General features: G+C 52.3%; 2 protein-coding genes across 3 annotated transcripts; one reads left to right on the top strand and one right to left on the bottom strand.

Moving 5' to 3' along the window:
• The first annotated feature begins 7293 nt into the window (after positions 1-7293).
• Nags (N-acetylglutamate synthase) lies at positions 7294-13501 on the top strand. Of its 2 annotated transcripts, XM_060386643.1 has the most exons (9): positions 7294-7468; positions 8078-8167; positions 9242-10168; positions 10622-10896; positions 10997-11210; positions 11495-11675; positions 11918-12089; positions 12190-12372; positions 12983-13501. In XM_060386643.1, the coding sequence occupies exons 3-9, from the start codon at positions 9767-9769 to the stop codon at positions 13134-13136; spliced, it is 1581 nt and encodes a 526-aa protein (XP_060242626.1). In that variant the 5' UTR covers positions 7294-7468; positions 8078-8167; positions 9242-9766; the 3' UTR covers positions 13137-13501. The 2 variants fall into 2 exon arrangements, with proteins under 2 accessions (XP_060242626.1, XP_021498397.1); XM_021642722.2 differs by having other exon boundaries at positions 7294-10168.
• Positions 13502-15162: 1661 nt separating this feature from the next.
• On the bottom strand, positions 15163-18749 carry Tmem101 (transmembrane protein 101). Its single transcript, XM_021642731.2, has 4 exons — positions 18550-18749; positions 18061-18241; positions 16887-17033; positions 15163-16240 (listed from the first exon to the last, which is right to left on the bottom strand). Exons 1-4 carry the CDS (start codon positions 18684-18686, stop codon positions 15932-15934), a joined length of 774 nt encoding a protein of 257 aa, XP_021498406.1. The 5' UTR covers positions 18687-18749; the 3' UTR covers positions 15163-15931.
• Positions 18750-22885: the final 4136 nt, after the last annotated feature.

The following is a 22885-nucleotide window of genomic DNA, read 5'->3' as shown; positions in this document are numbered from 1 at the left end:
TAAAAAGAAGCTCATTGAATTGTGTAGTCTTTGGTTCTGGTTAATTTCAGTATGGGATTTCTCTTTCTTTCTTTCTTTTTTTTTTTTTTTTTTTAAGACAGGGTTTCACTGTGTAGCCATGGCTGTCCTAAAACTCACTTTGTAGACCAGGCTGGCCTCAAACTCAGAGATCTGGCTGCCTCTGCCTCCCAAGTGCTGGGATTAAAGACACATGCCACCATGCCTGACCTTTAACTTGTTTTTTTTTTTTATAATAAAGCTTGAAATAAAATTTTAAACACTTTAGGCCATGTGGAAGCTGTCCACCTACTTTAAGGAGGGTTAGACAGGAGGATCAGTAGTTCAGACTCAGCCTTGGTCGGTTACTAGTGATTTTGAAGCCAACCTGGGCTACATGAGATCTTGCTTTAAAAAAAAAAATCTTGGACTGGAGAGATGGCTCAGAGGTTAAGAGCACTGGCTGCTCTTCCTAAAGGTCCTGAGTTCAATTCCCAGCAACCACATGGTGGCTCACAGCCATCTTCTGGCATGAAGGCACACATGCAAGCAGAATACTGTATAAATAATAAATAATAAAAAAATCTTTTACAGGAGACTTTAATGATGTCTGTGCTTAGGTACAGTTGTGGTTCATGGTGAGGGCAGCCTGTATTTCCTGCTTCCTGGCATTCCTGTGCTCACCATGGATGCTCTTCGGCAGACTTCTTTTTTTACTAGACTTTCATTCTGTCCCAGTTAAGGTTCCCACTTCCATGAGAGTGAGCCATGACCAACAGCAACTTGCAGAGGCTTGAAGAGCTTATTTTGCTTACACTTAGCGTCCACCATTGAAAGAAGTCATGGCAGGAACCTGGAGGCAGGAGCTGAGGAGGAGGCCATCAAGGGGTGCTGCTCATGGCTTGCTCAATTTGCTTTTTCTTTGTTTTCTGATTTTTGAGACAGGGTTACTCTGTGTAGCTTTGGCTGTCTTAGACTCGCTTTTTAGGCCAGGCTGGCCTGGAACTCATGGAGATCTGCCTGCCTCCACCTCCCTCAGTGCTGAGATTACAGACTTATGCCACCAGTGCCCAAGCTCAGTTTGCGTTCTTAGCCTCGGGGTGTCTCCACCGCAATAAACTGGACCCTGCCACATCAACCACTAATCAAGAAAATGTCCCCACTGGCTTGCCTGGAGGCCAATCTTAAGGAGGGATTTTCTCAACTAAGATTCTCTCTTGACAGATACGTTTGTGTGAAGTTGACAAGAACAAAACAGCACATATCCCTAAGTATTCCATTCACATCGGCCTCACCCCCCTGCTGTTTTCTGATCGTCAGCTCCTCATGTGTTTGCTGCAACCTCAGCTCATTTCAGTGTATCTTGTACTTATTCCCGACAGCAATCCTTCCAGGCCCAAGTCATTAGCTAAGTCTTCACTGAAGGGGCTCAGAGAGGTGAAGCGTCGAGCTTCACAGAGAAGGCAGGACTAGCTCAGGCTAGCGAACCCAGCCTTAGGAGGAAGCCAGATTCCAGCACATTCCACAGCCCTTCCTCTGGTCAGCACGGAAATGGATGACCCTGGCCAGAGCCCTATTTCTAACCGCCAATATTCCTGGATGGTCAAGTGCTCACTCGCACACTCTCTCGCCTCTCTCTCTCAATTGCATCCCAAACCCCCTGAGAAGTGCTGGCCCACCTCCACCCCTCCTTTAATTACTCCTGGCTGTAATGAATGTCTGAGCCGCTGAGACCCAAGCTTCATCCTGAGCTTGTCCCCAGCTCCCTTCAGCCCTGCCTTCTCCCCTTCCCGGGACTGGTTTGTTTGGGGTCCAGCCCCATCCCCGTCCCTGCTCCCAAACCAGCTGCAGGGTTTTGCCGAAATGAGCACCCCGGAGATGGGGGCAGGGGGGGCCACTAAGGTGGGGGAGAAGAGAAGCAGGCTGAGACCAGAACAAAGGAGCCTTGGCCCAGACTGGGAATGTATTCAAGTCCATCTGCCCTGCAGGGTAGAGTATGCAGCTCCCAAGGATTGCTGCTCCTGCCTCATACTAACCAGGCTGAAGTGAGACCAGCGTGCACACACACACACACACACACACACACACACACACACTCAGCAATTCCCCTCACCAAAGCCTGTGTGCCCACCCCTGCTTCAGATCCAGTCACGAGACACTGTGTGCCCCCAGATCCCACACAAGCAAACAATGTATACAGTGTTCTGCCTGCATGCCAGAAGAGGGCACTAGATCCCATTAAGCACGGTTATGAGCCACCGTGTGGTTGCTGGGAATTGAACTCAGGACCCTTTGGAAGGGCAGCCAGTGCTCTTAACCTCTGAGCCATCCCCTCCAGCCCCCTATGTTTTCATTTTCATTCGTCTATTTATTTGGCAACTGGGTCTCACTAAGTGGCCCAGCTGGCCTTCGACTCTTCCCTCCTGAGTCCTGGAATTAGTAGTGACCAGAACCACCTGTAGCTTGAATTTTGTTTTTATGTGTGTGAGTGTTTTGCCTGAATGTATGACTATGTAGCATGTGTGTGTGCCTGATCCCGGATGAGGTCAGAAGGAAGGCATCAGATCCCCCGGAACTGGAGTGACAGATGTTTGTGAGTCGCCACGTGGTTGCTGGGGACAAAGCCCAGTGCTGGGTTTCAGACCCCTGACAAGTGGCTGCATATTTAACACACTAAAGTGGACCTGGCCTCCAGGTTCTCCCAGCATCCCTCAGTCCCTACCTGTTACAAGGCACGGCTGGCATGCCCTGTTCTCTGCCCTCAAGTTTCCAATCCAGGGGCTGGGCTTCCCTATATAATCCAGACATTTTGGTTGGTTCCCTCCCTCCCTCTGTATTTTCTCTCTTTCTCTTCCCCTTCCTCTCTGTCTCCCTCTTCTTGGTGGCTTCCCTGGCCTCGTTCCCTGGGACCAGCAAACCCACCCAAGAGCTGCATCCAATAAACCTGCTTCTATGCTTTAATCGGACTTGAATCAGCTAAGACCTATTTCCCATGTCCTCAGCTAGAGCAGCCAGCAGCAGGCACTCTTTGCTTCTGAGCCATCTTTCCAGCCCCTCCCCCATACTCCTCTGCTCCAACCCCCCCTTTACCATCCCTCGTGCCCCAACCCTGACACACAGATTTTAAATGGAGAAAATGGATCTGAGACCCAGCAATGACATGGGTTGTGGGGCATAGACAAGGGGAGATGGCCCAGCCTCCTAGCCTCCCCTTTCCCACGCTAGTGAAATTCTTACAGCAGTGGGGGAGGGGGAGGAGAGAGAGAGGGAGAGAGAGAGAGAGAGAGAGAGAGAGAGAGAGCTCACAACTTGTAGCAGTCCATTGTCACCTCCACTATGTAGGCCCTGGGGTACCAATTCAGGACATCGGGCTTGGCAACAATGTTTCCAGCCACCTAGCCATTTCACTGGCTCTGAGGAATCAAATTCGCCTCCTTCCCATTTCAAGGCCAATGTGGTTTTATTGGATCATCTCCTGCAATGACCCACCGTCACCTAAAACAGCCATAGGAAAGAGACAGGGTAATGAGTGGGTACCTATACCCACTACTCAGGTAGGTTAAATCCCAGCACAGTTCTTTCCCAAGTAGATTAGAGAGTTGGATGTGGGACAAGAGAGTTCAGCTGGCAAATGTGCCGGCTGCCAGGTCTGATGACCTGAGTTTGTTTTCACGTGGTGGAAGGACAGAACCAGCCAACAAAAGTTGCCCTCCGACCTCTACACAGGAGAAACCACAGAGAAGGGGTCCCCGGCCTGGTCCACGGAGGGGAGGCGTTTAGCGGAGTTAGAACTCCAGAGTGAGCTGCTGCCAGCAGCCAGGAGAACGCTCAATGGTGGGGTCTCTGTAGCCGAGGCCAGCCTCAAACTCCATGTAGAGTGAAGGATGACCTTGAATTCCTGACACCTCTGCTTTCACCTCCACAGAGCTCACCACAAAGCCTGCCTGGTGAGACTCTTTTTTTCATTTTTTTTTTTTAATTTATTTTTTTGGTTTTTCGAGACAGAGTTTCTCTGTGTAGCCCTGGCTGTCCTGGTACTCGCTCTGTAGACCAGGCTGGCCTCGCAACCACAGAGATCCGACTGCCTCTGCCTCCCAAGTGCTGGGACCAAAGGTGTGCAATGGCCATGCCTGGCCCTTATTTTTATTTCTTACTTACATTATTTATCTCCGTGTATTAGTGCGTGTGCACGCTACGATGTCCATGCGGAGGTCAAAGAACATTTTGAGGAAGTCAGTTCTTGGCCTCCACTGTGTGAGCGCTGGGCGTCGCTAGGCAACAAGCACTTTTACCCACTGAGCCATCCACCATCCACTGACTTGAGAACCGATGGGTTTTTGGTTGGTTGGTTGGTTGGTTGATTGGTTGGTTGGTTTTGAACTGCAGAAGAAGAGGCTAAAGTATGGGCCTTTGTCATGAGTCTCAGGCCGCCTTGCCCAGACCTGGTCCCTCGGACGGACCCATCAGTTCTATTCCAGCGGCCGCGCTCCGACACGAGTAACTACCACGGCCTCGGACGGAGCCACGAGTCGGCGTCTCCCTCTGGTGGCCGTTACTTGTAACTACATACAAATACATGGCCTCTTCTCAGTCTCTGCGGTATCTACGCCTGTGGACCACGCCTTCCTGCTTGCCAGGTCCCAACCGCGGATTCTGAGTGATTCCTCCCACTACTGACGTGTTCCCAACCTCTTGTCCACCGTGGGCTCCTGTTCCTACAGTCCCTCTCGGCAGCTGATACTCACTCAAGGGACACGCTAAATGTGTACCCCCTGGAGCTTCAAGTGTCATATCCCCGGGACCTCTCCAGATAGGGCTTCTCTCTTGAATGCTGGGCCCCATTTCCAACCACCTCCTAGAAAGCCCCTCACTGCGTGCGTCCGAACCCAGCCAGCCTCATGCGAACTCTTTAACGATATCCACGGAGTTGGTGTGACAATTGTTAACACGTGGGCTGAACTGATGTTGCGTTTGCCCAGCATGCCTGCGGTACTGTGGTCAATCCCACACACATAAGCCCTGTGGCACATGCTTACAACTGGGAGGGAGGTTCCAGGCTGGGTTTCTCTCTTGTAGCTCTGGACGTCCCGGAACTCGCTGTGCTGTAGACCAGGCTGACCTCGAACTCATAGAGATTGGTCTCACCCCTGCCTCCCAAGGGCTGGGATCAAAGGTGTGCGCCTGTGTGCCACCACGGCTCAGTACACACTTACAGACTTAGTCCTTGAGAAATGAAGGCGGGGACGGGGGGGGGGACTGGGGGGAGGTCAGAAGTTCAAGGGCAGGGCCAGCAAGTGAAAGCACTTGCCTCCAAGCTAATGACCCGAGTTGGGTCCCCAGAATCCACGCGGTGGTAGGAGAGAGCAGACTCGAGGCAAGCTGCCCTCTGACCTGCAAGTGTGTGCCGTGGCACTCGTGCCTGTGCCTGCACAAACACACACCAAACAGAGAAATGTAAAAGAAAGAATCATTGTCTTCCAAAGGCATTCGCGGCTACACTGTCAGTTTGAGGCTGGCCTGGATTACATGAGAGTCTGTCAAATTAGAGAGAGAGAGGACCACCTGGCAAATGTTTACAGTAGTACTGGAGGAGTCCCTATTATTTTGCAGACAGATTTTTCCTAAATATCTCTGATCCCCAGAGTAGCTCTTCCCCTCTCTCTTTCCCTTCCCCTCCTCCTCTTCCCCTCCCCACCCCCCCTTCTAATTATCTGAAAGTCTCAAAACTGACCATCTCTTCTCCTTCCCACAAACCCCCAGGGCACTAGGGAAAAGATGAAGCCTATAGCACCTCCTGCTGGAATGCAGCTGGTAGAACACCTGGAACAGCAATTGATGAAGACATCGTTTTCGTGTGTGTGTGTGTGTGTGTGTGTGTGTGTGTGCTTATGCGTGCCGTGTACATACCGAAGCCTGAACAGTAAGTGATCTTAACAGCCGCTCCAGCTCTCCAGGTCCCCGGAACTGAAATTCTTAAGTCCATAAACCCATTTGCTTTTTTCACTGGGCATATATTAGGTATTTGCGAGTATTTAGTATTTACACGAGCATTTCACCTTCAATTCCAGCACTTGTGAAGCTAAATCTGGGCTTTTGAGACAGCAAGATGCTATCTCAAAAGGTTTCTTTTGTTGTTGTTGTTGTTGTTGTTTTTGTTTTGTTTTAGTTTTTTTTATATATTTATGTCTTGAAGGAAAATGACAGCTGGAAAAAAACCAAACTTGTATGTATTAGCCGTGTCCATAACATATGAGATGGCTCAACATGGGTGGAGGTGCTTGCCACCAAGTTTGAAAGCCCAAGTTTGATGCCCAGAGCCCACAGGGTGGAAGGACAGAACTGACTCCCACAAGCTGGCCTGGCCCCTCCCCATGAACAGCTGCGCATGCGCACCCCTGCGTGAAACTGAAACATACACGATAAATTATTTGTAAAAAAATATTTTTAAAGGGACTGGAAAGATGGCTCCATGGTTAAGAGCACTGGTTGCTCTTCCCAGAGTACCTGGGTTCAATTCCCAGCAACCCAACTTACAACTGCCTGTAACTCCAGTTCCAGGGGACCTGACACCCCAACACAGACAAACTTGCAGGCAAAACACAAATGCACATTTAAAAAAAATTTTTTTTAAGATACAGAAGGGCAGCTGGATGAGGTGGCACATCCTGTGATCCCAGCCCTCAGGGAGGCAGAGGCAGGCAGATCTCTGTGAGTTCAAGGCCAGCCCTGGCATACAAAGCAAGTCCAGGACAGCACAGGCTACGTAGAGAAACCCTGTCTTGAACCCATCCCCCGCCCCCCAAAAAAAAGATACAGAAGACCTTTGGAGGTGGCTCAGTTGGCAAAATGCTTGTTGAATAGGGGGATCTGAATTTGGAACCCCTAAAAAGTGTGTGCCGAAAATCCTAGCATTGGGGATGGACAGCAAGATCCTAGGTTAGAGTGGAGACCGTCAAAAAGCAAAAGGAAAGGAAAAAAGAGACAGAGGGGGTGACACTTGAGACTATCTCTCAAAAACAACCAAAATAAAGGGGGGAAGGCCTCCCCTCTTAGGGCTGAGAAGCCCCGCTGTGGGAGGCGTTTACATGGCTGGCTCAGGTCCCTGTACCCCTCCATTACCTTCATGCAGAGGCTGGCCTTCCCTAAGTAAGAAGTCTCGTGGGGACACACTGGACCCAGGTCCATCAGCCCCGTGTTAATCATTCACTAGGGCACACCTGGGTCCCATTGGCCGCCTGGGGACACAGCCCCCTGGGTGGGAGGCCAGCCAGTGTCTGTCCGTCATCGGCAACGCAATGCTGATGACACTTCCTGAACTGAAGGGGTGGGTGGGCACTCAGGAAGCCCCCCAGCCTGAGGAGGGAGGCAGCAGCCCTGTCTCCAGGGTCCTCCAGGCTGGGGCAAGGATGGAGAGAACAGGATTAGAAGGAAGAGGAAGAAGAGATGTCCGCAAGGGAGAGACCGGAGGAGGGTGAGCGCTCAGATGGGCGTGCAGCAACTCCTAGGGTAGGGAGGGGAAGCGCGCTGAAGGATGGGGGCTCTGAAGCCAGAGAGGTGCTGTAGGACGAACGGGACTGTGAGACGTGCATGTGGTAGGGGTGCACCACCGGCCTGACAGTTCAGAGGGAAGAGGAAAAGGGCTCTGGAGGGTCCACAGTGTGTGTGTGTGTGTGTGTGTGTGAGTACGTGTGTGTCTGTCTGTGTGTGCACACGTGCCCGTCCACACGCGGGACGTCCCAGCCTTACGGCACTGCCTGCCTAGCTTTCTAAGTCAGAGGACGGAGACACCAATGAGAAGGACTCAAAGTTCAAGCTCCCCTCCCACTCCAGACTCCCCGGCCAGTGTGTGTGGGTGTGCTGACGGGCCGGTTTCCAGGATGGGGTCGGCACACTTACCCAGCAGCCTCGGGAATTTTTTTTTCCTTTTTGTGGATAGAGCCCAGAACCTCTCACAAACTCTACCGCAGAACCGCACCCCCAGCGTGGCATTCTGGGGACACCCCCACCCTGGGATACTCAGGTCTGACTCCTCTTTTTTTTTTTTTTTATTTTACATAATTGTAACTGACTCCTCTTTTAGGTGGTACCCTGGGGGCCTGGGGAGCAAACCCACACTAAGAGCGAGGTGTGGTGACACCTAGCCTGTACTCCCCGCACCCAGGACGCTGAGGTGAGTTCCAATCCAGCCTGGGATACGCAGCAAGACACTCTTTCAAAACAAGCCCGCAGACAGCAGAGAGCGAACAGAAACGCTAGGGAAGAGGTGATGCCCAGCGTCTGAGGTGTGTGACCTTGGCCAGGTGGCCGTCCCTTTACAGTGACAGAGTCCCATTTTCTCCTGTCACACTGGATGGAGTGTCCCAGGGGTAGGACAGGACTAACAGGGAGCACACAGGGACGCTTTCACGTAACGCAGGCACACGGGCGCCCTGTGACCTGCGAGTCCCTACTGATGAGCATCCGTGGCTCTTAGTACGTCTGCATCTCGAGGTCCTGGTGGGTAAATGAGGGGACACGACACCTCTCCTGGAGTCACCATGAGGACAATGGAAGGGGGTTTCACAGAGCTGGGCATTCCTGGGGAGGCGTCACCTGGAACTGAGGTATTGCTAGCACCTGTCACAAGCTAACTCTCTAAGTTTGCAAGCCAGCAGGCCGCGCAAATCCATCTGGAATGCAGCAGGCTTGTTTTGTTCTCTCCTTAAGCATCCCCCCCCCCCCGTTTCTGGCAAGTGACACTGGCCTTCAAGTCACAGTCTTCACATGAATAGATTTTAGCTTCCAACAGCCTAAAGCATTACTAAGAACAGAGGAGTACCTTAAGGCTATGATGGTACAACTCACGGTGGCTCCAGCAGGAGCTGACCAACCCTGGCTAGCCTGACCATGAGCAGACACATCTGCTTTTTTAAGACAGGGGTTAGGCCCATGAGTTCGAGGCCAGCGTGATCTACAGAGCGAGTTCCAGGACAGCCAGAACTACACAGAAAAACTCTGCTGGGGGTGGGAGTGTGGGGGAAGGGTTTCCTTAGCCTAGGCTGGCCTTGAACTCTTTATGAGGTCATGGAAGTCCTTGATTCTGATCCTCCTGATTCCCCTGCAGGAATGTGGGGGTTACAGGTATCTATATTATGTAGACGCCTGGCTGTCCTGGAACTCGCTCTGTACACCAGGCTGTCCTTGAACTGGATGTAGGCCTGCCTCTGCCTCACGAGTGCTGTTCTTTTTTATCTTTTGCGACAAGGCCTTACTATGTAGCCTAGGTCCGCCTGGAACTCGCAACAATCCTCCTGCCCCAGCCTCCCGGGAGGCAGCTGAGATTACAAAGACGCCCCGCCACATCCACCTTGTTTTGCATCCATACGCTACAGTGAAGGACCACGCCCTGTGTTCAATTTTCCCTGACTCCTCCCTCCACCTCCGGTACCAGCGCTACCGTGCGAATTCGCAGATACACCGGGGGCACCTGGGCGCTTCCCGGAACCGGCATTGGTGGCGGATTAAAGAGCTCCACCGCTCTATATCTGACCTTCCTGACCCTCCCTACCGGTTCCAGTGTACCCCACAAAGGGGCGGAGAGTTCTAGAGGCCCCACCCTCCGGACTGGGCTCTGCCCCTTCCCAAGCGCACCCAGAAGCCCTCGGCGCCTCCTATCCCGCCCCGCCCCGAGTCTGATTCAGCCCAGCTCAGCAGCAAGAAGCCCCGGGGCTGTGCTCTCCGGACCGACCGCCACCTGTGGGTGGGGGGGCGAGTGGGTTTGGTTGTCGTCATGGCGACGGCGTGGGTAGCCACAGCCCTGCGGTCCGCTGCAGCGGCCAGAAGGCTGCGCAGCCCGGGAGGACCGGGGGGCTCACGGAAGCTGAGCGGTAGCGCTCGGCGTCGAGGGCCGAGGAGCGCCAGCCCGGGACGCCGGCTCAGCACCGCCAGGGCTCCCGCAGAGGACGCGGAGGGCCCTAAAGGTCGTGTCCAGTCTCCTGCCGTCGAGGAGCCGTGGACACCGCTCCCAACGCCCCTCGAGTCCCCTGCGCCTCCCGCCGGCAGGTCCCTGGTGCAGCGGGACATCCAGGCCTTCCTGAACCAATGTGGTGCCAGCCCAGGGGAGGCACGCCACTGGCTCACGCAATTCCAGACCTGCTACCACTCGGTGGACAAGCCCTTCGCCGTCATGGAGGTGAGCCGCTCCTGCTGTCGTCGTCGTGGTGTCACTGCAAGGGGATGGTGGCTGTCCGGAGCGCCAGGCTGCGAACCCTGAGCGCATTAGCTGGGGGTGGGGTGGGGGGAGCCGGGAGGCCACGGAAGCCGAGCCTGGCGCTAGTGAGGAGGTAAGGGAGCCCAGAGGTGATGTCTGAAAAAGGGCCTCTCGCCATGGACGCAGTTAGGGGTTCAGTCGGCAGAGCTGTCGCACCACCCCTCCCCCCAAGGTGTCCCAGAGTCCAAGGCCACTGGGAGGAGCCGAGGGAGGAACGTTAATGCTAGATAAGGGGGTGGCCAAGACCCAACGGGCAAAGGGCGGAGCAGTTAGCCAAAAGTGGAGTGCAGTCACTGAGGGTCCCGAGGCCTGCGCAGGGCCGGGCGGCTTGGAGCCACTGTCGTGCCCCTGAATGCCCGCTCCGCCCCTGTGCAGGTGGATGAGGAGGTGCTCCAGTGCCCAAAGGCGGTGTCCAGCCTGGCTTTCGCCCTAGCCTTCCTGCAACGCATGGACATGAAGCCGCTGGTGGTCCTGGGGCTGCCGGCCCCCACGGCACCATCGGGCTGTCTTTCCTTCTGGGAGGCTAAGGCGCAGCTCGCTCAGAGCTGCAAGGTGCTGGTGGATGAGCTGCGCCATAACGCGGCTTCTGCTGTGCCCTTTTTCGGCGGCGGATCAGTGCTGAGCGCTGCGGAACCAGCCCCCCATGCCAGGTTAGTGTCCGCCCCGCCCCGCCCCGCCCCGGCATCCGCAGAGCGGACCACTCCGCTGGCCCTGCCCGGGTCCCTCTCGAGCACCACGTCTGGCCCACAGCTACGGCGGCATCGTCTCGGTGGAGACGGACCTGTTGCAGTGGTGCCTGGAGTCCAACAGCGTTCCCATCCTGTGCCCCATCGGGGAGACGGCTGCGCGCCGCTCGGTGCTGCTTGACTCCCTGGAGGTGACCGCGTCTCTGGCCAAGGCTCTGCGGCCCACCAAAATCGTCTTCCTTAACACTTCAGGCGGCCTGCGGGATACCAGTCAGAAGGTGTGCCCCTCTCCAGCGCCATCTCATGACGCTTAGGCAAGACTGAGCCCCCTGCCCTGTGCCCACTGTATGACTCCAGGGCAGGCCACAGCTAAACTACTCCCAAACCAAGCGCTAAGAGAAGATTGGAGAGTGGGGTTGGAATTGGGTGCCCAGATCTGAGCACTTCCCAGCAGAGGACGGAAAGGTTGAGTGGTCAAAGAGAGGTCGGTAGGGCAGGGCCCAGTTTAGTGTGGGCGTGTATCTGCCGGAGGCTGGACGCTCCTCTTCTCCCCGGGACTTAGATCCTAAGCAACGTGAACCTGCCGGCCGACCTTGACCTTGTTACCAACGCCGAGTGGCTGAGCACCAAAGAACGCCAGCAGATTCGCCTCATCGTGGACGTGCTCAGCCGCCTGCCGCACTACTCCTCCGCGGTCATCACCGCCGCCAGCACGCTGCTCACGGAGCTCTTTAGCAACAAGGGTGAGAGCTGTGAGAAGGTGGGCCGGGCTGAGTCCTCAGGGTGAGCACTGGCGGGGCCTGGCTGCAGGGGGCAGCCTCCCCCCTCCAAACCCAGCATCCCGCCCTCCCGCCGTCCCTCCCCCCCGCACTCAGACAGTGGGGCCTGGAGGAAGAAACTTGAGAACGGGGAAGATGGGCGAAAAGCGCACGCAGCGGTGGACCTGACCCTGGCGCGACCTAAGCCCGCTCTCCTATCTCCCCAGGCTGTGGCACCCTGTTTAAAAACGCTGAGCGGATGCTGCGAGTGCGCAGCCTCGACAGTCTGGACCAGGGCCGCCTAGTGAACCTAGTCAACCTCAGCTTCGGCAAGAAGCTCCGGGAAGACTATCTGGAGTCCCTGCGTCCTCGGCTGCACTCGATCTATGTCTCTGAGGGGTGAGCCTCCGGGTTCCACAGGGCAGGACCCAAGGGTCCCGAGCCGGGCAGCTTCAGGCCCGGGAGCGATCCCAAGCCTGCCTCTCTCCTGCTGCGCCAGGTACAACGCTGCGGCCATTCTGACGGTGGAGCCTGTTCTAGGGGGCACCCCGTACCTGGACAAATTTGTGGTGAACTCCAGCCGCCAGGGTCAGGGTTCCGGACAGATGCTGTGGGAGTGCCTTCGGAGGGACCTGCAAACGTTGTTCTGGCGCTCCCGGGTCACCAACCCCATCAATCCCTGGTAGGTCCAACCACTCATGGCCCGGGCTCCACTAACAGGGCAGCTGGCATTCCCTCCTTTCACTCGCCTCCTTTCTTCAGAGACAAGTCTCCTCCAGGGTCAAGGTCACCTAGTGACATTCTTCAGTCCCACGTTTCTGCTTTCTCTGAAGCAAGTGGCATCTGACTAGGATTCTGATAAATCCTGACCCTTCCAGCTCTCCTCAGGCTTGGTTGCCAAGCTCCTGACTCTAGGCTCTGTCTCTGAGGAACCCCCCACCCCCTTTTCATCCAGCAACCTTGTCGTTGGCCCCCACTGACCTGCTCTGTGGGCACTAGAAAGTGGCAAAGGACTTGCTCCTTTGCTATACCAGGCAGGAAGGGGTGGGGGGAGGAGGCAGGATTATCTCCGCTCTCATCTTCCTAGTTGTGAGATTCTGGTGAGTTACCCAACTTCCCTGAACCTTGGCTGCTGTTTTGGGGGAATAACAATATAGGCTTCATGAGCCACTCCAGGATAAAAGAGCAGACATTTGGTCCTAGTGGGCTGTCACGTAGAAGACAACCATCCTGAAAACACAGAGCAAGCACCAGCCTTGTCCCAAAGCTGACCCTTCTGCCTCCATACCCAGGTACTTCAAGCATAGTGATGGCAGCTTCTCCAACAAGCAGTGGATCTTCTTCTGGTTCGGCCTGGCTGACATCCGGGACTCCTATGAACTAGTCAACCACGCCAAGGGGCTGCCAGACTCTTTCTGCAAGCCAGCTTCTGACCCAGGCAGCTGACCCGTCATCATGGGCCCTGTAAATCCTGGGATGGACAGGATGGACAAAAAGCCATGCCCGCTGGGGGTGACCCCGGGCAGCCGAGGGGAGGAAGCTGACCAACCATGTCTGCTGAGAGGTACCGGAGCAGGACAAACAGGAAGAGTGAAGCCAGCCAAAGACCCTGCTCAGCCTGGGGAATGGGACCAGGATTGCCTCCCAGGGAACTACTTTAAGGGCAGGCCATTTTCCATGGCCTCTGTGCTGTCTTGAGGCTCCTTTGTCTTACACAGCATCTAAGCCTGCTTGACCTACCATTCACTTCACTTCCTTTGGGCCTTGAAATTCTTCAGGAGGCCTCGATTAAAATATAAATGCTTGTCTGAGTCAGTCACACTTGTCTCAAAAACCAACTAAAAACTGAAATGACAATCAGGACTTCAGGGTACGGGGGATATCTTTTTTCAGTACTGGAGATGGCACCTAGGGCCTGAGACATTCTAGATTAGTACACCTCCCCCCAGCTGATGTCTTAAGATTTCTTTTTAAAGACAGTAACCCTCTGGGAACAAGCCAGGTTTTTCATCCAGTGCTTCTGGAGGATTTTTTTTTCTGCTGTTGTTGAATTTATCACAGGAAGTTGATTGCCAAGTACAGTATGATAATTCCAACTGTTGCTAGGTGGTGACATGGGCTCAAATGTTTTTTATGTGTATGTGTGTGTGCAAGTACCCACAAAGATCCCCTGGAGCTGGAGTTACAGATGGTTCTGAGCCACTTGGCATGGATACTGGGAACCAAACTATCATTCTCTGAAAGGTCAGCCAGGGCTCTTAGTCACTGAAACCTAAACATTTTTTGGTTTTGTTCTGTTTTTTTTGAGACAGGGTTTCTCTGTGTAGCTTTGGCTGGCTTTGTAGACCAGGCTCGTCTGGAACTCAGAGATTCTCCGGCCTCTGCTTCCCAGAGTGCTGGGATTACAGGTGTGTGCCACTGGGCCTGGCTCACTACATATTTTCCTAAGATTTAATTTTATTATGTGAGCTGGACAAATGGCCGAATGGTTAAAAGCCCTGGCTGTTCCTCCATAGGATCCAGTTTATCCCCAGTACCCACACAGTGGCTCACACTGTCCATAACTCCAATTCTATGGGATCTGATGCCCTTTATTGGCATCCATGGGCACCAGGCATGAACACGATACAAAGATGTACATATGGGCAAAATACCCATACACATTAAAAGATGTTATTTGTGTATGTGTTTGCACATGTACCTATGAAGGCCAAAGAAGTATTAGATCTCTTGGAGCTGGAATTATAGGCATTTGTGTCTGATGGGATCTAAAGGCATCCACAAATCCATGCTAGGACTACACAGAGAAACCCTGTCTCAAAAAATAAAACAAGGGGGCTGGGTGTGGTGGCACATGCCTGCAAGTAATTCCAGCACTTATGAAGGCAGAGGCAGACAGATCTCTGAGTTCAAGGTCAGCCTGGTCTACAAATGGAGTCCAGAACAGTCAGGGCTACACAGAGAAACCGTTTCTCAAAAAAACTAAAACAAACCCTAAGAAAACCCAAATTACAGTAAGGGTTTGGAATGTGAGGCATCTTTCTCCAATATTAGCCTTGGAACCTAGGACCTGGGGCATTCTAGGCAAGTGCTCTATCACTAAGCTGCCTCTAGCTGATGTTTTAAGTTTTTTTTAAAATTACTTATTTGGGAGAGAAGTTAAGAGAGGGTTTCTCTGTGTAGCTGGCTGTCCTGGAACTCACTGTGTAGACCAAACTGGCCTTGAAGTCACAGGGTTTACCTGCCTGTTTCCCAAGTGCTGGGATTAATGGCATGTGACACTATGCCCAGCAGGTGTTTGTGTGTGTTGTTGTTATTTTGTTTTGTTTTTAAAGTATTTGAAAAACTCTCAGAACTGGGAGTGTTGGAGAAACCAGAATAGGGTTTAACCCAAGGTGATCTATCAAGAAACCCAAAATCAATCCCAGCCACTGGCAAAGTGTCCACAGGGAAGACAGAAGCAAAGGCAAAATGTCTGTATAAAATGTTTACTTTTGGAGGACCGTGTGGTCTGGTGTTTGGGAGGGTGCTCCACCCAGCCAGCCAAACAAGGAACTGAGAACACTTGCAGCAGCAGGCTGCCTGGCTGGCCAGCCCCACCCTGCACATCTCAGAGCACACCAGGACCTGCTCTGGACTCTACAGTGGGAGTTAGAGAGCTGGGATCGTTTCTGCACCAGCAGACCCCCCGAAGAGCCCATGTAACTTCTGTAGCACCAGCCACTCTGCCCCTCCTTGCAGGGCTCCTTTTACATGTGTGAAGATACACTACACATGTGGAAATATACAGACACACACACCTAGTCTGAAAAGCACTGCTTAGCTGCATCTGTCAGGTTCCAAAAGGAATTTTCACATTTGCTTACTTCCAGATCTTCCTCTGTCCCTACTACTAGTTCCTGCATCCCAGCTCTGCCTTACTCCTTTCTCAGAGACTCCTCCCTCCCTGGACACATGGGGGAGGGGCAGCTGGCCTCAGCTCTCCCCTAAAACAGGTAAGAGAAAAAAAAACAACAACAACAACAACCCTATGAGGCATTAGCTTGAGGGCTCCCATCTTCCCAAAGTCTGAGCCACAAACCTGGGGAAGCCATCTTAACTATTAAACAAAACAAAAACAAACAAAAGTAAACAAACAAACCACCAAGAAGCATAAATAAACAGCAACTAGGCCAGCAAGGAGGAAGGTAAGGTGGCCCTTGGCGGCCCCCTGTGCCCAAATCAGGCTCTCCCTGTGAAACTCAGCCATCTGTAGCCAAGATGACGGCAGCCCCGAAGATCCCCACACTCTCGCCAAGCAGCTTCATCTGGTTCCAGAACTCGACCCGTCGCGTGTTGTGCCAGTAGGAGACGTTGCCATCAATGAGCAGCATGACGGGAGGCAACAACACAGCCAGGATCTGGGCAGCCAGGGTGACGTAGTAGCCTGACAGGAAGGCCAGAGCCAGGACCCCGTAAAGCACGAAGAAGAGCTGGACCATCAGCTCCCCTCCTGGAAGATGGTTCAGGTAGGCCAGCCGGTCCTCCTTGCTGTGCTGCAGTGAGTAGGCCTAGAGACACAGCATCCTTTCAGACCAGGCAGCAGACGAGGGACTCTTTGAAAGGAGGGCCTGTGTCTCCCTGATTTTAGGGCCCCAGGAGATAAGGTTGATCTCTACCTCCCTGGGAGCTTCTGACGAAAGAAGTGCAACTCCTATTTTTGAATATATACACCACATAGAACTCTGCATAGAAGATGTGATTCCTGGTTCCTATGATGAGGTCAAATGCTTGAAGTCTAGCTTCATCCTTATCTACAATGACCTTCCCAAGCACCGGGGAGAACTACCTGACTTATCTTACACAACCCCCATCAGCTCTAAGTGGCAGAGTTACAACGAGGGCTGAGTGCACCACGCCTCTCCTTTGACCCCACTCTGAGAAAATCATCACTCTTCTTTGCTGGATTCTCAGCATTGGGACTGAATGCTCCAACTCCTTTTCTAGCTGGTGGCAATAATGTTGGAAGGAGGGACCCTCAGCCAGCATCAGGTATTTGGAGGCCCTTGAGAACCAAAAGCTATCCAGAGTAATCTTAAGGAGCCGCTGGAAATTACCTGCAAGGCCTTGCTCTGCCCAACAGCCAGGATTCTGCCGGGCTTAAGCTCACATATCACCCCCGTACAGTGCCTCCAATCAACTGAACCCCCAACCTACCACACAAATGAGGTAGATGCCCAGGAACACCTGGCCAGTGGACTGCAGAGAACGGCTTCGTGGTTTCCGACGGTACAGCTCCCCAGCCCCACTGGCCAGCACCAGAAAGCCACCAATGATGGCAACTGTGCGCGAGTACATGCGGACCTAAGGCCAGGGAGAGAAGGGACCCAGGTCAAGAACTGCAATCATGCCGCTTCTCCTGGTTGTCAAGAACATAGAAATGACCCCTTTATACACATCCCATTCTATCTGATGAACCCTCCTACCTATTCCAAGTGTGGTGGGCAGGTACTGCAGAGAGAGATAAATCTCTTTACAAGGCAGAAACTCAGGGCTGAGAGGGTATAGGTAAATGGTCTGTGGTCCTACAGAAAGTGGCAGAACCTGGGTGCCACACGCTGCCACCTCCTCCACCCCTAGTCTGAAACCTAATCCCGGGGTTCCTGCCTCTACATAAACTCTATACGAACTGAAACAAGAATAGCCAGCCGGGGTGGGGTGGGGTGTACGCCTTTAATACCAGCACTCAGGAGGCAGAGACAGACAGATCTGTGTGTGTGAGTTTGAGACCATCCTGGTCTACAGCACAAGTTCCAGCACAGCCAGGGCTACACAGAGAAACCCTGTCTAGAAACAAAACAAAACAAAAAGAATAACCCCACTGTCCCATAGTTTTTCACACAGCCCAGACCTTGAGGATACCACCTTCATGCCACCTTCAGGCTTGCAGTGGCTGGTACAAGCACCTGCATTTGCAGGCACAAATTCTGTACTATATATTAATTACATTTCATAAAACCTGATAGGCAGACCTGATACTCTCTAAAGTCTCTTTTGGTTTATGAGTCTGAGACTAATAAAGTAATCGTTTAAAGGATTCTGGGAATCTAGTTACATTGAGTTACCGGTCCCATCGATACACTGCGGCACGATTTTGGGAGAGTCCGTTCCCCATCTCTGGACCTCCATTTTCACACTCTACTAGGGAGGCAGAATGGTCTCTACGGGTCTGCCAGTCTGTGCATGTAATAACCACCACAAAACTGCTATCTATCTCGGTCCTCCCAGTCTTCCCTTCACGCTTTGGAGTAGCACACATGCCCACCCAGTGCACCGGGACCCTGAAGCTCCTTGTCCATAGCTAAGTTTCTTCTCGAGTTTCTGTGCTCACCTTTAGCCAGTCTCCGTAGTGGACATAGCCCCCGATGTAAGCGGCATAGGTGCTGATGGCCAGCTGGAGCGCGGCGCCCAACGCGAACCACCGCCTCTTCACTCCGAACGACATGAAACTAGCACACAGCACAGCTGCCCCCATGTCGAAATACAGGTAAGGCACTGGGATGTCGGGCTTCCTGTGAATCGAGTGTAGGGAACAATGAAGTCGGAATGAACCGGGATTAAGTGTCTGGGAACACTTAAGTAAGTTCCCGCAAGCTCCACCGCTCTCCAGAAACTGGAGACCCTTTTCACTGTTGGGGCCGCCACATCAGTTCTGGTCGTAGAGCAGAACCGGAGCGTCTTCCAACCTGAGTATCAATTCCTTCCAGCCTAAGTGTCCCAACTTCTGGGCCCCAACTTCCCCCAACACCACCGCACCCCAGTTCCTGAGACAGGCCGTACAGCCCCCCACCGCGTTCGACGGCTTCGTGGGCGCACTCACCGGCGCGCCTCGGCCCTTTCAGCGTACAACATGAGTTGGCTGAAGCAGCCCCAAAAGGGGCAGCGCGTGAGCAGCACCGAACCCAGCTGCATGATCAGCTGCAGCATCCAGCGTCTCGAACCAATCTTCGAAGCCATCTTGGGAAAGGGCAGTCCGCTGCGGCCTCAACCGGGTCTGGGAGACCAGCACAGAGGATGATCGGGCAACTTCCGGTCCCTCACTGTTTTTCTCTTCGTCGGGAAACAAAGTTCTTGCTGTCTAGTTCCGGGAGAAAAAGCCTTTCCGAACTCTGCCTATGGAGAGAGCTCAGAGCTCTTTTTTTCCTTTCTTTTCTTTTCTCTTTTCTTTTCTTTCTTTCTCTTTCTGATTTGTTTATGTATGTATATGAGTGCTCTATTTACATGTATGCCTGCATCACAGAAGAGGACATCAGATTCTGTCATTGATGGTTGTGAGCCACTATGGTCCTGGGGATTGAAATCAGGACCTCTGGAATAGCAGCCAGTGCTCTTAAGCGCTTAGCAAATTCTCTAGCTCCTCTTCTTTGTACTTTCAAAAGGGAATACTAGCAAGGAGCATAGAGTCCGAACATCAGAAGTTCTGGAACACAACTTGATGCATGGAAGCAAACAACTCTGGATGTAACCAGACTCGGGGATTCCAACCTGAAAACCAATCCTGTTTCATTTAAACTGAGACTTATCTGTGAAATGGGGATAATGATATTCTATCACACAGTTGTTGGAGACTTATCAAGTGTGATATCAGCACATAAAAAGGGTCCAATAAGTCAGGCACAGTGGCGCACGCCTGTAATCCCAGCACTCAAAGAGGCAGAGGCAGGCGGATCTCTGTGAGGTCTGCTTGGTCTACAAAGAGAGTCTAGAAGAGCCAGGGCTACACACAGTAACCCTGTCAGAACAACAACAAAAGCTGTAATATCTACACACAGGCTCCAGAGAGAACCCCTGGGTTTGGCTAAAGTTTTAAAACAAGGAGTCCTCTTGGCTCTAAGTCACCTGATTGGTCTTGATGTCTTTGTCTCCTGAGAGAAGAGAGAGGCCTACACATTTAGGACATCATAAGCAGACTATTTTTTTTCCAACTGCAATATTCCCCACTCTAGCCCAAACAGCCATCAGTTTATCTTCAGCAGCCTTCAAGTGGCCTCCACCTCCCCTATTTGCCAACCATCATTTGGGAGGAGGAGAAGGCTAACTTGATTTTTCGTCTAATTTCCTATGTAGCTCAGAATACCCTCCAACTTGTAATCCTCCTGTCTCCACCTCAAGAGTCCAGAGATTTTGACCATGCCTGATAGCTGCCTTTCCTTTTAATTACAGAGGCAATTTATGCATTTGCTATCATAAAAATACACACACACATACACGTTGCACTCGTTTTTAAAACTATTTTATTTGGGGTTCCGTAAAGCTTGCAACCCTCCAACCCTCCATAGGAGAAAGTTAGTGGGGAGAGGAGGCACAGACCTTGTCCCAGCTGTTTAGGGTCTATGGATTCCTTTGGAGGTTATACCAATCTCTATCAACAGCAAATACAGCGTGCAGTCTCCTCCAAGCTGCTGCATTAAAATGTTTCTCTTCTCTGTTTCCAAGTCACCACACCATCTCTGGTCTATCCAAACTGTCACTCACCACTGGACAACACCTCAGGCCACACTTTCTCTTCCCAGGCTCACATATTTATATCCTCAGAGCCTGAGACCACAGCCCTCTCCCTGCTGCATGAGGCAGGCAGTTACCAGATGGCAGTGACCTCACCCGGCAGGAGACAATTATCAGTTGTGGACAAACTAAAATCCCACACGTGGGATCAAAACAAACACATATTTACATAACGTAACTGAGTTTGTAAAGAAACCAAAACTTCCATTACACACACACACACACACACACACACACACACACACAATTGTGAATTACATGAGTGCAAAGACAGTAACTATGTAGTTTGTTTATTTATAGTCTCGGGACCAAGCATAATTCAGAAAATATGTGCTGCACAGACAGATAAATGAACATATGGAATGAGTGAACATTTGGTGTTGTTGCTATGTCTTGAACTTCACAGTGTTCAGCAAATATCAAACGGGCAAGAGTTCTAGGCACTATGTAGTTGCCACCACAAACAGCACCCACTCATATCTTGAGGCACACATTCCACACACCCTTTAATAAGTTAATTCACCCTCTAATCCTTCAGACCCTGTACGAACTCCAGTGACAAAGGGTCATTTATTTTGGATCTGGTTTCAATTCCCTGAAAGGGACTCATGTCCAAATAGCATTTCTGACCATGAGGGTAAAAATCTTCCAATTAGTTGGTGAGAGATGGACAATAAAACTTTTACTTTCTTATTTTCTTCCTCTGCTTTTTGTCTGCCCCCCCCCCCCAAGACAGGGTTTCTCTTGTAGCTCTGGCTGTCCTGGAACTCCCTCTGGAGACCAGGCTGGCCTCAAACTCAGAGATCCACCGGCCTCTGCCTCCCAAATGCTATGATTAAAGGCATCCACCACTACTACCACCTGTCCGGATTATTTGTTTGTTTGTTTGAGAGAGTTTTGCTATGTACCCTTGGCTTGCCTGGAATTTACTATATAGACCAGGCTGGCCTCAAATTCAGAGATCCACATGCCTCCAAAAGAACTGGGATTATCTATGTCCACAGAATAGTCCCTACAGGCCCACCTGACTGGTCTCCAGAGGCAGCGGCCCACTCTCCCATCATAACCTTAGCAATCAATTTCAACAGAGCCCCCTTCAGCAGAGGCCATCAACATGTGCAAGGGGAAAGACGGTGGGAATCAGGAAGCTTTTCTGACATGCACTCCACTCTGCCCTCCTCCTCCATGGACTAAATTCTCATCTTTAGAGTTGGGACAGGGGTCAGCATTACTGCTAGGTCAAGGGAACGGGGACACATGAATAGCATAGATCTGGAGAAATCAGCTCAGCATCTGCCCATCTCCTTCTGGCCCCATCCACACAGACAACTGAGTCCCAGAGACATCCAAGGAACTTTCTTTTCTTTTCTCTCTCACATCTCCCTTGAACTACCCACAGCCTCACCTCAGAGGCTCCTCAGTTCTTCCCTGGCTCCACCAAGGCCCTGGAAAAACTTGCATTCAGCCATGATCACAGCCATAATCCCAGAGGCCAGTGTGGTGCCTGTGAGGCCCAACACAGAGGCTCTCAGCCAGGCAGAGCCAAGCCTCCATGCTGCTCAGCATTCCCTGAAGGTCCCGTGCATGTCAAGTTGCCCAGGCTAGCCAGTCGCAAGCACCTCAAGTGACTCAGCTTCCCAAAAGCACAGGGGAACTGACTAGTAGAAGCTGGGTTTCTACCCCGTTACGTTCAAGGTGCTGCAGCCGGATCAACCACAAGCCAATCTACTACAGCCCACAAGGCCACAAAGGCCTTGGCTTCCAGTGTCCCGTTGTTGCTCCCAGGCAGAGAGTACTTTTAGGCCTGATGTGGTAGGCCAGGGTAGATCCTACTGCAATTAGTTCCATTAAGGACGAGCAGAGGTGGAAGAGGTGTGACCCTGCAGCTGCCTGTGTGTGGCTCAGGCTAAGCTGTCTCAAGCTCCACACATACTACTGGGTGCAAAGGTCCAGGGTGGTGAGCAGGAGAGCCCAGAGCAGCTGAAAAATCTGAAGGCAAGAGAGCCATTTGGTCACAGAGATCCAGCAGCTCCAGGAAGCTGGGGTCTCCCAAAACCTTACTGGCCAGATTCCACGGGATACTGTGAAAAGGCTGTAGCACCCACAGTCCCCAGGGGTACTGGAAATGCCAAGTGGCAGGTGGCTGAGATTACTGTGGCTCAGCTCCAGGCACCAGATTCACAGGGAGCATGGAAGGGAGGTGAAGCAGGTGGAGGCTCCCATAGTCCACGATACTGCACAGGCTTGACAAGTGCAGACTGTTGCCGAATTCCAAAGAAATTTATGGTTAATCCCTCCATTATGGTGTGCTCACTGTGAGCAAGAAGTGGCTGCACCTGGCCCATTCTCATCCAGTGGGAGATTCATGAGAAGATGGCACTGGGGAATAAAGGATACTGAGACTCACACTTCGATTCCTCTTGGAGAAGTGTGGGAATGTTAGGGAAGAAAGTAGCAAAGGACCCATCATCCTTTGCTGGGTCCCCAACACAGACTCAATACTCTCCATTCTCCACAATTTGAACTTACTGGCAAGATTTTATTCAAGCTGAACATAGTGGCTCATGCCCATTGTCCCAGCACTGTGAGCCTGAAACAGGGGAATCTCCAGTATAGGTTTATAGAGTGTGACTTTTTCACAAAGCAAGGGC

This window comes from Meriones unguiculatus, chromosome 7, assembly GCF_030254825.1.
Source record: "Meriones unguiculatus strain TT.TT164.6M chromosome 7, Bangor_MerUng_6.1, whole genome shotgun sequence".
In the NCBI taxonomy this organism is placed as follows: Eukaryota; Metazoa; Chordata; class Mammalia; order Rodentia; family Muridae; genus Meriones; species Meriones unguiculatus.
The sequence above is the reverse complement of the archived record's forward strand: the minus strand, read 5'-3'. Positions and strand labels throughout refer to the sequence as shown.

Bases quoted from the DNA above. Each gene is read 5' to 3' on its own strand.
- Nags (XM_060386643.1), top strand. From the start codon at position 9,767: ATGGCGACGGCGTGGGTAGCCACAGCCCTGCGGTCCGCTGCAGCGGCC. The intron at 10,169-10,621 runs GTGAGCCGCTCC...GCCCCTGTGCAG, and splicing joins AGCCCTTCGCCGTCATGGAG to GTGGATGAGGAGGTGCTCCA. The intron at 12,373-12,982 runs GTAGGTCCAACC...CTCCATACCCAG, and splicing joins ACCAACCCCATCAATCCCTG to GTACTTCAAGCATAGTGATG.
- Tmem101 (XM_021642731.2), bottom strand. From the start codon at position 18,686: ATGGCTTCGAAGATTGGTTCGAGACGCTGGATGCTGCAGCTGATCATG. The intron at 17,034-18,060 runs GTGAGCACAGAA...CCCTGGCCTTAG, and splicing joins ACTACGGAGACTGGCTAAAG to GTCCGCATGTACTCGCGCAC. The intron at 16,241-16,886 runs GTAGGTTGGGGG...CTGTGTCTCTAG, and splicing joins GCATCTACCTCATTTGTGTG to GCCTACTCACTGCAGCACAG.